Raw genomic sequence first — 14,773 nt, forward strand, 5'->3', positions numbered from 1 at the left:
TGCAAGCAAGCAGGTTAGTTTCACAAAATACCACGCCATAATGACGGCTTCAGAGTTCACCTGAACTCATTCTGTGAAGCTGATAGTGTTATTATCGAGTCTGTTAGCTGCAGGTCCGAGTCTGAGTCCCCAACATTCTCATGATCCAAGCATGGGTCCTTGGCATTTCAGTCTGAATCTCAAAATATTAAAAGACAATAACACACAAAGATGGAGGTAGGCAAAAACAACAAAAAAACAAAAGTAACTGATTCTACTGTCTGAATTTTTGTTGATTGGAAAAAAAAACATATTCTTAGAACTAATATAAAAATACACATAAAAACAAAGACCCCAGGCAGAAATGTGGAAAAAAGCAGCTGCCATGACACAAATGACTCACTGACATCAAGTGACAGCGACAACACTATAAAAAATAAAAGTGCTGAATAACAAATAAAATCATTTTTTTTCTTTCTTTTTTTAAATTAACCAATAATGCACACAATAGAAGACTGTAAGTCATGCTTTCTTTACTCATTTGGCTTGTCCTATATGCTAAAAAATTAAAAAATATATATACTGCATTATCATCTATGGCCACAAGATGACAGTCTACATGCCTGACAAGCTGCTTTGTATACTGATCTGAATGAGGTACTGTCTGATCTACAATCCACAGCAGAAGGTGACGGCGAAAGACCATTAAGATGGATGTTAGCCATCGTAAAACAAGAAGATCTGAATGTGGAGAACGTGCTGGATCTTAGAGAATGAGTGAAATAAATGAATCATGCTCTCAAACTGAAAAACCACGCTCTCGAATAACGACAGACAATAATCTTCACAATACTTGGCACTTGACTTCTTTGCACTATTTGGGAAAGTCAGAGAACAACAGAGGACAGATAGGCTAATGGTAACTATAATGTTTTAAAAATGTTCAATCAATTAACAAGTATATTTACATTTAGCAATGTAAACATGCACACATTTAGCTGCTTCTTCATGTTATCTGTTCAGGGGCAGCAAGAAGCAATTTATAATAAATAATAAAACATTTATTTATGCAGCACTATTCATGTAGGACTTTTGCTTAACATAATAAAACAACATTAAAACAGTTCATATAAAATGTGATGTAGAAATAAAAATTTAAAAGACGTTTACTCTCGAGCCTCTCTTCCAGTAACATTAATTAGCCCATAGCTTCTGCTCACTAATGTAAGTAAAGTACCTTCGGCTTCTCCCTTGTTTTACTCGAGGTCGCCACAGCCGATTAGAGGTGGATTTGCATGCTGATTTGGCAAGTTTTATGTTAGATGGCCTTAACCACTTGGCCACCACCCCTGCCTCTGCTCGCTAATGTCGTGTTTGCATTATAAATAAATAATGCACTGATTAATTTCATATTCTTGTTGTATGAAGCAGTAGTAGTACCACAGTTAAAAAACAAATGTGACTTATAGACCGATAGACTGAAACTATATCTTTCACTGCTGTCTGTATTATCCAACCTGAAACTGAAGAAAAGATTCCCTATTTGTGGACAATAAAGATTATTCTTATTATAACACTCATTTTCTTTCAACTCTGAGTCAACTAACTCAGTTTTCATTAAACCTATTTTCTAGAATGCTCCATTTAACATAAACTCTCACCACCATGTGGCACATAATGGAAACTGTAAAATAAACACCAAGATGTCTGATAAACTCCAACAATTACAAACCAACACTCATGCGAGAGCTTATTGTGAAGTACATTTTTTGACGATAAATGAGTATATAGTTAATTATTATCTGGTTATATGTATAACATTCCATTACTTGCAGGGGCTGCCATAGTTTTGACAAACTCAAACACGAAAATGGCAAACAAACAAAAAACAAAACATATTTCTAAACTGGCTGCAGGGTTACTTGTAAATAAAATATTGACCAACCTCTAGTTAATTTACAAATGTAGGTGAATCAAACCATTACAATTAGACATCTATCATTTGCCTACAATTTTGGCTGCTCCTGTCATTGCTAGGGGTCACCACAGCAGATCCTGCATGTTTATTTGGCACTGCTTTCACATCAGATGTCCTTCCTGACAAGTCCAGATGCACATGGACATTGAAGCATGGGTGGCTTTGAACAGGGAACCTTTTCGTTGGGAGGCAAAACCCACCACCACTCTTCCACCATGTCCTTCTGTTGTCCACTAATGTGTCCCGGTTAAAAAAAAAGTCTTTTCCCAGATGTGCATGTTGCAGTGAGCTTTGGTAAAAGACCTCCATTCATTGTCCTTCCTCACCTTTCTTCTTGTGCCTATCTTCTCCTCTTCATCTTCACGTTCTTCTTTTTCAGGATGCGCCTCAAGGTGTGGTTCATATAGTAGGGCTGAGCAGGAGAGCCGTCATTTGTCTCCAGGTCCCACACTAGGAATCAGGAGTGGCTTGTTAATTTAAGACAGACATACAGTATATCAAAGTAAAAGTAGAAATACAGAGGCAGCTCCCCCACCCACCCACCCACCCACACACCAATATATCAGTTGCTCAACTATAAACACCAACATAAAACTGACATATTCCAGTCAACAATTACTCAGGTTTTTAGCTTTGCACCACCACAGCAATGGATCTGGACCTACAGTGCCTTCAGTTACAAAGTATCATTCTCATTGCTATAATTTGTAGAAGATTAACTATATAGGCTCTGAGGCCCAGTATCGATCTCCAGAGTCTGTAACGTGAAGTGGATAAGTCACCTCAGTCAGAGTGGTAGCCATTTACAGCTGGGTGTACTGAGACAAGGCATTGTCCAAGGACATAGACAGGTAGCATGAGTGGGATTCAATTCCAAGTCCACATATTGATATAACCCAGCTCCTTATCCACTGAGCTATCTAAGATATGCTAGCATGATTAAAAATGGCAGATTTCCTTTCCACATAACTGTGCAGGAACCAGAACCAGATGAAATTGAGAGACTGGAATATGGACGTCTAAAGCCACCTTGACACTTGCATGAATTTGAGAGCCAGTGCGTAAACTCATCATAAACTGTTGTAAACTTGTCATAAACTATGCAAGACTGCACGCCAGAGCATAAAGAAAATTTTGAAATGTTCAAAAATCCTGGCATGCATAAATTTTGTGGCACTTGTGTGAACTAGCCATGAATACTGTGCACCTGTTTGCAAACACTGCATGTCATTGAACAGTTCACAAGAGTTTACAAAGAGTTTACTCACTGGCACACAAGACTGCACCCAAGATCAAGTGTCAAGGTGGCTTAACACTCCAAAAGTGAGAAGAACAGCCCAACCTAAAAGACAGCAACCTGTATCCTGACCGCGTTGTTTGTTGTTCGGTGCGTAGGGGAACTACGATTTTTAAACAACCACTTTGGTTCTCAGTTCTGTCTGTTGTGCATGGGGTCACACAGACCACCTTACTGCTCTACAATAATGCTGTTAGCTTGACGTTGACTACTCACTGAGCACATGATTATGGCATGGTTATGATCATTACAAACTACTGATGGCCGTTACTACCTGATGAAGTGTAATTAGTTGCCTTCTGCCTCCCTTTCGCGCAGTTGCGCAAACCACAGACTGAATCTTGTGCAATTTCATTTTTTCTTACAGTAATATTTAAAATGTCTGTCGTACTTAAATGGAACTTGTAGCAGACACGGTGTGCAGTCATTTCCACCTGTTAGTTTAAAAAAATGCATCATGAGTTATCAGCAAATGCATTAATTTTGTGGATATAAAGCATTTCTTTTCTCTCACGCTCCACTATTAGCGAGATCAATCATGGTCAGTCAACCTCATCAGAATTTTCATAAGAAAAATTTCAACTTTAAACAGTAACGCAACCCCTAGTGTGGAATCATAACATGTATAGTAGTGCTTGAAGGTTTGTGAACTTTTACATGACTGAGCTTTGTGATGATGTTAATAAATAAATAAATAAAAATCAGGCTGCTTTGTATTAAAATTCTTTTAAAAAAAATGCACTTTACACTCACAGGGAAAATCAATCTCTATAATATGATGCAAATAAAATTTTAGAAATGTTAATGTAGAGAAGCCTGAATTATGTTCTTTAATTACGATAGTAAGTCCCTTCGGCTGCTCCCTTGTTTGCACTTGGGGTCGCCACAGCAAATCCAAGGTGGGTCTGCATGTTGAATTGGCACAGGTTTTATGCCGGATGCCCTTCCTGACGCAGCTCCACATTACATGGAGAAATGTGGCAGGGGTGGGATTTGAACCTGGAACCTTCTGAACTGAAACCAAGCGCATTAACCACTTGGCCACCACTACAAAATTCAGATCTGTAAAAGCTCAAGGATTCACAAACTTTCAAGCACCACTGGATGTACCGTTTTTTCTGGAGTAAAAATCGTGTGCTTGCTCTGGGGGTTGGTAAGGTTAGACCTTACTTGTGTGACGCGCCTTGAGGCAACTTTGTTGTGATTTGGCGCTATATAAATTAAATAAATTGAATTAAATTAACTTGATAGTCTGGTGTGACTTTATCTAGGTTTTTTCTCTTCAAGAAGCATTTTTTTTTTAAACAGGTATGACTTATACTGTGGAAAATACGGTAGTAGGCACTTGAATTTTTACAAAAAGGTCTGTTACTATGCCACTAAATCACACCCAAATCTACCCCAGCCACAAAAAAAAAAAAAACCCTGTGGAAACACCCCTGCATAAACACATACTATGCTATGAAGGAGTAAGACTTAAACTGTTTAAGTTTATTCAAAAAAAGGAAAAAAAAAGAATCGCATTTTCATTGTATTTCATTGATTAAAAAATGTCTCCTTTACAAAAAGAACACTGAATTACCTCCATACAGATGTGTGTATTATACTTGGTATTAAAACAGTACTACATCTGAACCATCCAATAAAAAATGTTTTTACCAAAAATGGCTTTGACATCCATTTATAAACTGTATCTCAAAGGATCCTGGTGTTAAGCCTAAAGTCACAGAATAAGCAACAAATCAGTTGTGTTTTGTATTTTTCCCCACAGCTAGGCACATAAACTAGTGGCTGCATTCAGACGTGTCCAGAAAATGATCAGGTTGGACTCAAAATGTAAAGCAAATAAATGAAGTCTCTTTAAGTCTTGACCTCCCACAAAGTCTGTTTCATTTACAGTACATCTGCGAACAGAACAGAAACTTTCCAGATAAACGTGACTTTGTGCAAATGATGTGAAACGTGAGAAGCCGGTTTTGTTTAGTGCAAAATAATGCACCATTTGGGCCGTGGAGTCTGTGAGTGTGTGTTGGTGTAGATACTGTGGGTCAGCGCAAACTAGAAAATCAGTCATCATGCTAGACAGAAAAAAAAAGATATATGAAAGTGCCTATCAAACATGATTTTAACACTCAGAAGATCAAAGTGCTAGAAGAGAGTGACCCATAAGTTCACCATTTCATCGTGAATGGTGTCTTATGTCATAGTCCATCTGTAACATCTGTACAACTTAATGTCTGTATATTTGCTTCTTCTCAGCCTGCTGCATCCTTCTTGTTGACGTGTACCCTCTCAGTAAGGCAGAGGTCAGCAGAGAATATATTGGAAGAAAAGAAAAACTAGAGAACAAATGCAGAAAAAAGGCAAGTATCTGAGTTGGCTCAAGAGAGGAAGTGAACACAGGTCCTTTTCCAGTCCTGCGGGCCTTTTGTCTGAGGAAACAAAAGCATGTCCCGTCTCATCCAGGTCCTTCCTGGCCACACTTGGATGCATCCGGATTGATGTTTAGCCCTACAGAAGTCACTCTCTAACATCCCACCCCCACACGTACTGTACAACAGTTATGGAGAACTGAGAGAGAGAGAAAGAGAGAGAGTCAGGGGTTCAGTAACACTGCAGCACTTTGCTCAGGAGCCGGAGCCCAATTTGGCACCGTCCTCTCCTTTGCGCAGGATCTTGTGCAGGCCAGGAGACATGTAGTAGGGCCTGGAGGAAGAACCGTCATTCCTCTCCAGGTCTTCACCTGATGCCAGATCCCAGATCCCAGATCCCAGCACAGAAAGCAGCAGGAATAGCAGAGTGCAGAGTGACAGCCAGAAAGAGAAACAGAAGAAAAGGAAGGCAAAGGCTTAATCAGGTCAAACAGGAACTGAAGAAACAGTGAACGAACAGGAATCAGTTTAAGCAATTAGTAACCAGTTTTACAGAGGAAAAGTGAATTCAACCAGCCACAACAAGCTTTTTGGATTAGGGTTTGACCCCCTTAAATTTAGTTTTTAAATGACCCCCCCAGCAAACCAAACTGTTTCTTTTCTACATAATGTCAGCACAAGCTAAAAGACACTCAACTGTGATTGTTGTATGAATGTTAATTCTGAACAATTGTCAGAGGAGCTTCAGGAAAAATGTTCAGTTTGGTGAGCGTGGTAGAGTCATTTAAGCCCAAATCTGCTCTGTGGTCTCAGTCACTTCTGGCAGTAGGTGAATTTGAAAATTTTTATTTGTTGCCAACACTGTACTTTCTGATGAAATGTGCCATTAGAGCAGTGTTTCTCAAACTTTTCCAGACCAAAGACAACTTAACGATTAAGAAAAATTTTGTGGACCACCTATTTAATTGAACCTTTATGTAACCAGGTTAGTCCTATTGAGATCTAAAACGCTTTTGCAAGGGAGACCTGGACAATTATAAAGTTTCCAATTCACCTAACCTGCATGTCTTTAAATGTGGGAGTAAGCCGGAGCACCCGGAGGAAACCCACACAAACATGCAAACAAACATGCAAACTACACACAGAAAGGCCATAGGTGGGAATCGAACACGAGCCTCTTGCTGTGAGGCAACAATGCTAACCACTAATCCACCTAACTCCAAAATATGCAGAAACAGTAGGTCTGCTTATCCTTACAACATATATTACTATTTATTAAACTCTGAGTCAGAATATGATAATTTAAAATGTGATCTTTTACCAACATACTCAAGGACCACTAGGGGTTGCTCATGGACCACCAGTGGTCCGCAGACCATTCTTTGAGAAAGGCTGCATTAGAGCCAACAGAAACTTATACTTTGTGAGCGATTTGATGTAAAAACTGAGAATGTGGGACCAACATTTCTTACTGTACGACATAATGTTCATAAAAGCACTCGCAGAGAGAACATACACACAACTTTTCCTTCCCCCCCTTTTTATTTTAAACTTGGATCTGTATGGGGTTCGTGAAAGTACTGCCACGCTACTCGACCTTTAAGCCCCTTTCACACCAGGGCCACTTCCAGTTGCTTCCTGTTGTGTCATGACAACACAGGAATATCTGCGTCAGGGGCGCGCAGCAGGGGGCAGAGAGGAGGTGAGAACGCAGCCTGCAGGTTCTCTGCACAGAGAAGTCAGAGTGCACAGTTTGGCTGCAGACAGACTGTGCACTCTGACTTCTCTTCTACTTGTTGTTGTGCTGAACTGCAGGGCTGCACTCTGAGTTCTGTTATAGTTTATCTTTCCTCCTATGACCGCGAGATGCGCGCGAACGAACCGTCCTTGAGCAAATGTGGAGATGTCTGGAGTTCTACTTAATGTTGACATGTCCTGTCTCTGGCAATCAGTCTGTGAGCAGGACTTGTGTCCTTTTATTAACTGTGATGAGAGAGTTTGAGGAGAGAAAGGAACTAACTGCCTGCAGACAATTTTTTTTTCTTTTAATTGTTCACATGTGCGTGTGTGAACGAACCGTCCCGTCCATGAGTGGACTGGAGATGTCCGGACTTTTTACTGGATGTCTCTGGATGTCTCAGTCTGTGAGCAGGACTTTTATGGATTTTATTTAAACACATTTGTGAGAGAAGAAGCTGCAGCTGGTTCACAGTGCCTCTCTTCACCAGACAGCTCCACACAGAGAAGGAGCTGAGCTGCAATCAGCATTTTTTTTCTGTGGTCTTTTTTTTAAGCGTGTAGTTTTTACTGTATTGAGTACAAGTGTATAAAAACAATCCTGCGTGATTTATACTTCGGGAACAACGGAACACAGCAGAAATCATAAATTGGCATCGGGTAGTGTGGTCTTTCGAGGGTGTGGCTTCCGAGTAACGCCTCTTTGCCCCGACTTGCGCTGGAACCACTTCCTTTCTGCGTCGAGCACAGGACGCCAAAAAAATTAAACAGGTTTAATTTTTCGGCGCCCGACTTGCTTCCTCTTTTGCGCCCCTTGCGCTGTTGTGGCGCCGAGCTGCATCGTCTCTGTACTGAGTTGCTTCCACGCGGCAGCGTCATAATGATGCACGGCGCAAATGGGAGCAACCGGGAGCACCCCCGGTGTGAAAGGGGCTTTAGTCTGTACCCACTTTACTAATACTGACAGACAGGCATATTCTCACAGTGTGTGATGAACGTAGGAACAAAAACCAGCATACTTACAAAAGCAAATGAACAAAGTGTCCACACACATGGCGTAGACGTTAAAAAAGCCATGTGCAATCAGGTAGGATCCAAATATCACAGTCTGTGAAAAGCAAAACAACACAATTCATTCATCAGCAAATTGTTTTTTAAATGACTGATTTCAAAAAATGTGCAACTCATTGATATACATGATGCACCACTTTACTTATCTCCCCTTCAAATTACAAACATTTTGTGTCGTCATTTAAATGTTTGATGTTGTTCGGGTAATCAGCAGCTGAGTGAGCTTGTGTCCAGGCCAGGGAGAGCTGGAGACTCACGTCCACGTCACAATATGGAATCAAGGCGTGGAAGAAGTAACATACATTCTTATTTTAAAATGCCAAAATAAATACTGTACCAGTATATCCCACTGAAATAAATGTACTATTTATAATGCATAGATTTTAACATGAAGTCTTTTTTTTAATTTAAACTTTGTGAAAAACTCAAGGGGACAGCAATGTCAATGTAGATTTATTTCAAACAAATCGCAATAATGCAGATACCGATGAAGCAGAAGCAAGTACAGGTACAACAGAATCTATGCAATAGTTTTATAACAAAGGTGCATGCTTCAAACAGAATGTAGTGTCACTGGCAGTACAGAGTATTGACAGTATACACAGCATGAATGAATGAATAATTCATTTCAGACATTCCACCAGAAGTGACCAAAATATCAAAATCAGCACATATACCTAATCCACAGTATTAACACACACACACACACACACACACACACACACACACACACACACACACACACACACACACACACACACACACACACACACACACACACACACACACACACACACACACACACAGTGACCCAAAAACCCCAGAACCCATAAAGACTGCAATAAATCCTACAGACAATTGGAACAATCATCTTCCCCAACATGTCTTGTCAACCAAGGAAGAGACATTTTGCCTGGTGGCCTGTTTTGCCAACAAATCAAACCATTTGGAGCATAAATTTGAAAGGACATGACTTTTATGCAAAGCAACCAAGATAACTGAACCTTTGAGGAATGATTGTACACAGACTGAAGTTTAAAGTTTAAGTTGTAGGATTTATTACTTTTTTGGGGGGGTTCTGTTTTTTTGGGTCACCCTACACACATTTTATGCCTGTATGTACATGTGTGTATCATCCCATATTTAAAAAAGGTGACCAGAGAGTGTGTGCCAGTTACAGGGGCATCACACTACGCAGCCTCCCTGGTAAAGTCTACTCCATGGTGCTGGAAAGGAGGGTTTGGCTGATAGTCAAACCTCTGAAGAGGAACAATGTGGGTTCCATCCTGGTTGTGGAACAACCGACCAGCCCTTCACTCTCACAAGGATCTGGAGGGTGCCTGGGAGTATGCCCATCCAGTCTACATGTGTTTTGTGGACTTCGAGAAGGCGTATCATCGGGTAACCCAGGAGATACTGTGGGAGGTGCTGCGGGAGTATGGACTGAGGGGGTCCCTTCTCAGGGCCATCCAATCTCTGTACTCACAAAGTGAGAGCTGTGTTCAGGTGCTCAGCAGTAGGTTGGACTCGTTTTCAGTGCCGTGGGGTGTTGCTTCCGCCAGAGCTGCACCTTGTCACCAATCCTGTTTGTGATATTCATGGACAGGATATCGAGGTGTAGTTGGGTGGAGGGTCTTCAGTATGGGCGGGCTCAGCGTCTCATCACTGCTTTTTGCAGATGATGTGGTCCTGTTGGCTTCATCAGCCTGTGACCTCCAACACTCACTGGATAGGTTCACAGTTGAGTGTGAAGCGGCTGTGATGAGGATCAGCACCTCTAAATCTGAGGCCATGGTTCTCAGCAGGAAACCGATAGATTGCCTACTCCGGATAGGAAATGCAGTCTTGCCCCAGGTGAAGGAGCTCAAGTATCTCGGGGTCTTGTTCATGAGTGAGGGGACAATGGACCGTGAGTTTGGCTGGAGAATCGGCACAGCAGGGGCGGTATTACATTCACTCTGCCGTACTGTTGTGATAAAAAGGGAGCTGAGCCAAAAGGTGAAGCTCTCGATCTACTGGTCAATCTTCGTTCTTACTCTCACCTATCAATCAATCAATCAATCAATTTTTTTATATAGCGCCAAATCACAACAAACAGTTGCCCCAAGGCGCTTTATATTGTAAGGCAAGGCCATACAATAATTATGTAAAACCCCAACGGTCAAAACGACCCCCTGTGAGCAAGCACTTGGCTACAGTGGGAAGGAAAAACTCCCTTTTAACAGGAAGAAACCTCCAGCAGAACCAGGCTCAGGGAGGGGCAGTCTTCTGCTGGGACTGGTTGGGGCTGAGGGAGAGAACCAAGAAAAAGACATGCTGTGGAGGGGAGCAGAGATCGATCACTAATGATTAAATGCAGAGTGGTGCATACAGAGCAAAAAGAGAAAGAAACAGTGCATCATGGGAACCCCCCAGCAGTCTACGTCTATAGCAGCATAACTAAGGGATGGTTCAGGGTCACCTGATCCAGCCCTAACTATAAGCTTTAGCAAAAAGGAAAGTTTTAAGCCTAATCTTAAAAGTAGAGAGGGTGTCTGTCTCCCTGATCTGAATTGGGAGCTGGTTCCACAGGAGAGGAGCCTGAAAGCTGAAGGCTCTGCCTCCCATTCTACTCTTACAAACCCTAGGAACTACAAGTAAGCCTGCAGTCTGAGAGCGAAGCGCTCTATTGGGGTGATATGGTACTACGAGGTCCCTAAGATAAGATGGGACCTGATTATTCAAAACCTTATAAGTAAGAAGAAGAATTTTAAATTCTATTCTAGAATTAACAGGAAGCCAATGAAGAGAGGCCAATATGGGTGAGATATGCTCTCTCCTTCTAGTCCCCGTCAGTACTCTAGCTGCAGCATTTTGAATTAACTGAAGGCTTTTTAGGGAACTTTTAGGACAACCTGATAATAATGAATTACAATAGTCCAGCCTAGAGGAAATAAATGCATGAATTAGTTTTTCAGCATCACTCTGAGACAAGACCTTTCTGATTTTAGAGATATTGCGTAAATGCAAAAAAGCAGTCCTACATATTTGTTTAATATGCGCTTTGAATGACATATCCTGATCAAAAATGACTCCAAGATTTCTCACAGTATTACTAGAGGTCAGGGTAATGCCATCCAGAGTAAGGATCTGGTTAGACACCATGTTTCTAAGATTTGTGGGGCCAAGTACAATAACTTCAGTTTTATCTGAGTTTAAAAGCAGGAAATTAGAGGTCATCCATGTCTTTATGTCTGTAAGACAATCCTGCAGTTTAGCTAATTGGTGTGTGTCCTCTGGCTTCATGGATAGATAAAGCTGGGTATCATCTGCGTAACAATGAAAATTTAAGCAATACCGTCTAATAATACTGCCTAAGGGAAGCATGTATAAAGTAAATAAAATTGGTCCTAGCACAGAACCTTGTGGAACTCCATAATTAACTTTAGTCTGTGAAGAAGATTCCCCATTTACATGAACAAATTGTAATCTATTAGACAAATATGATTCAAACCACCGCAGCGCAGTGCCTTTAATACCTATGGCATGCTCTAATCTCTGTAATAAAATTTTATGGTCAACAGTATCAAAAGCAGCACTGAGGTCTAACAGAACAAGCACAGAGATGAGTCCACTGTCCGAGGCCAGTGACCTATGGTCATGAGGGTTGGGTCATGACCAAAAGAACTAGATTGCAGGTACAAGTAGCTAAAATGGGTTTCCTTAGGAAGGTGGCTGGTGTCTCCCTTAAAGACAGGGTGAGAAGCTCGGTCATCTGTGGGGAGCTCAGAGTAGAGCCATTGCTCCTTCATGTTGAAAGGAGCCAGCTGAGGTGGTTTAGGCATCCGGTAAGGATGCCCCCTGGGCACTTCCCTAGGGAAGTGTTCCAGGCATGTCCATCTGGGAGGACACCCAGGACTAGGTGGAGAGATTATATCTCACCACTGGCCTGGGAATGCTTCAGGATCCCCCAGTCAGAGGTGGTCAATATGGCACAGGAAAGGGAAGTCTGGGGTCCCCTGCTGGAGCTGTTGCCCCATGATCCAATCCCAGATAAGCGGTTGAAGATGATGATGATGATGATGTATATGTGTGCGTGGGTACATACACACGAGCATATATGTATACATACCCCCTCCCCCCCCCCCCCAAGACACCAAATAGATTTTAAGCCCAAATATACACTAGTCCAGTATATGTGCAAACCAGTATACATCTCCAGTCCAAAATAACATTCCAACCACAATATAACTCCCTGCAGAGTCCTACATAGGTACACATTCGCACCCTTATAAACCATACACACATATGCACATCCCAACACATTCTTTGAATATCTGTACAGTTCACCTCCCCTCCTCATTCCCGTACCTATTTATAATAACCAGTTTCAGCCTTTTTTTTTAATTTTTTTTTAAACAGACTCATGCTTGGACTTTGTTTCAGCTCTTTACCGAGTTTGTTCCAGAGCTTCACACCACTGACTGAAATGCACATTGTTTTCATGGTTGTTCGAACACTTAGGGTTTTATAATTTAGGTTTTCCCCATAATTATACTCACCCTCTCTCTCAAGAAGGAGTTTTTGTAAGTTATCTGTCAGCAGTTTGTTTCTTGCTTTGTACATTAACTGAGGTGTTTGAAATTGTAGCACATCAGGCAATTTTATCAGGCAAGAGTTCACGAATAATAAATTATGATCACGACATCAGGGTGAATGTGAGGCATTATTGTAAAGTGCTTTGAGCGTCTGATGCAGATGGAAAAGCGCTATATCGTAAGTGCAGTCCATTTACCATTTTACCATTTACCATTTAACCCGCCTTATGCATCATTTTAATGGATTTTTTCTGGAGCATGCATAACGGTCAGAGTGAAGTCCTGTAGCTGTTACCCCAAAACTCTGCACAGTAATTCAGATATGAAAAAATCAGAGAACAATACAAAATGTGTAGTGCTTTACAAATATGTAATGCTTACAGTAAATCTGAATCTGACACAGATCTTAATCTGCACAAAACCCAAGCAGCTTCAAGGACTAGCATTGCTATTAAGGTCTAAAAGTTTTCATTCCTTACCAGCAGGGGGACCCAGTAGTAATTTAGGGATGGCACCTGTTCTTGGATAACTGGTATCTTGCGTGTGAAAAAGAAAAATGCCAGAACACCTGAAAGACAGAACACAACACACTGCTTATGAAAAATAAATATACAAGATTGGAGGCAAATTATAATGGGGTACCATGAGCATATTTGCAGATATGCATACCATTTTCACTCATCAGGAAGACAAATAAAATGTGTAAATTTTATATTAAAAAAGAAAATACATGAAAAAAACAGCATACAATTAATTAAAACAAGAAACCTGGAAGCAGGTTTGTATTTTTTTTTTAAGTGTAAATGACGTTTATATCCGAAGGCACATAGAAAAGATTTCCGATATGTCTGCAGAGTTCAAGGTAATTCTTTGTAAGACTTTTAAGAGACACAGCAAAATAAATAAATAAATAAATTAATTAAATAAATCTTATTTTGTGCTGGAATTGTACTGCTATCCTGTATTTTATATGAAACATGCATTATGTCAACCATATTGTGTGGGCTGAACAATCTGGAACTCAATGCTCTAAATACTGTGGACATAGCAGTGGACCTCAGCAGGAGCCCCCCCAACCACCATCCACAACAGCACTGTGCTTATGGTGCATACATTCAGGTTTCTGGGCACCACCATCTCCCAGGACCTGAAATGGATGATCAACATCGACTCATTGAATGGAACATTCCATCTTTCACCTCATGAAATATTAGTACTCATAAACATTCATTATTTGTATAATATATTGTGACTCTGTAAATCCCCTGGTAACCAATTTGCACCTGATATTAATAGTTTTCAATATGTGCAGAGAATCAACAAGTTTGTTGAGAGAAGTGCACAAAGGTACATTTCTCTCTCTTTCACTCACTCACTCACTCACTCGAATGTTAGCAAGATGTGACTTGGTTTCATGTGTTCAAGGTTTCTGTGGTTGTGTAATAAATCCACACATTACTGTCTTTCTGTATAAATAATTCCTACAGATAATGTCTAAATTAAATTTAGTTTGATACTGAAATTAAACTGAAGCTGAATTTAAAACCTTTAAGATTTATATGACAATCCTTTTGAAGACCTACAGGCAGAGGTGGGAGTAAGTCACCATCAAGTCACAAATCAGCAAGTCCCAAGTCAAGTCTCAAGTCATAATGACCACCAAATATTTGACAGCTGACTTGAGACTTGCAGACTGATGACTTGAGAATGACTTGACTGTGACTTACTCCCACCTCTGCCTACCGATATATAAAAACTGCAT

The 14,773-nt window shown here is 40.7% G+C and overlaps 1 protein-coding gene across 4 annotated transcripts in view; it reads right to left on the minus strand.

The window, feature by feature from the left end:
• Window positions 1–895: 895 nt before the first annotated feature.
• The window catches only part of slc44a5b (solute carrier family 44 member 5b), a 172,097-nt gene continuing 158,219 nt past the window's right edge, over window positions 896–14,773 (minus strand). For 2 of the 4 annotated variants that reach the window (XM_034179639.1, XM_034179641.1), the window contains 3 exons: window positions 13,491–13,579; window positions 8,387–8,471; window positions 896–2,407 (listed from right to left, as the gene is read on the minus strand). In XM_034179639.1, the coding sequence (XP_034035530.1) occupies window positions 2,298–2,407; window positions 8,387–8,471; window positions 13,491–13,579 (284 nt within the window). In that variant the 3' untranslated portion in view covers window positions 896–2,297. Of the gene's footprint in view, window positions 2,408–5,003; window positions 5,998–8,386; window positions 8,472–13,490; window positions 13,580–14,773 lie in introns of those variants that run through there. The other 2 variants (XM_034179640.1, XM_034179638.1) reach the window with 1 other exon arrangement.

This window comes from Thalassophryne amazonica, chromosome 10 (assembly GCF_902500255.1).
Source record: "Thalassophryne amazonica chromosome 10, fThaAma1.1, whole genome shotgun sequence".
In the NCBI taxonomy this organism is placed as follows: domain Eukaryota; kingdom Metazoa; phylum Chordata; class Actinopteri; order Batrachoidiformes; family Batrachoididae; genus Thalassophryne; species Thalassophryne amazonica.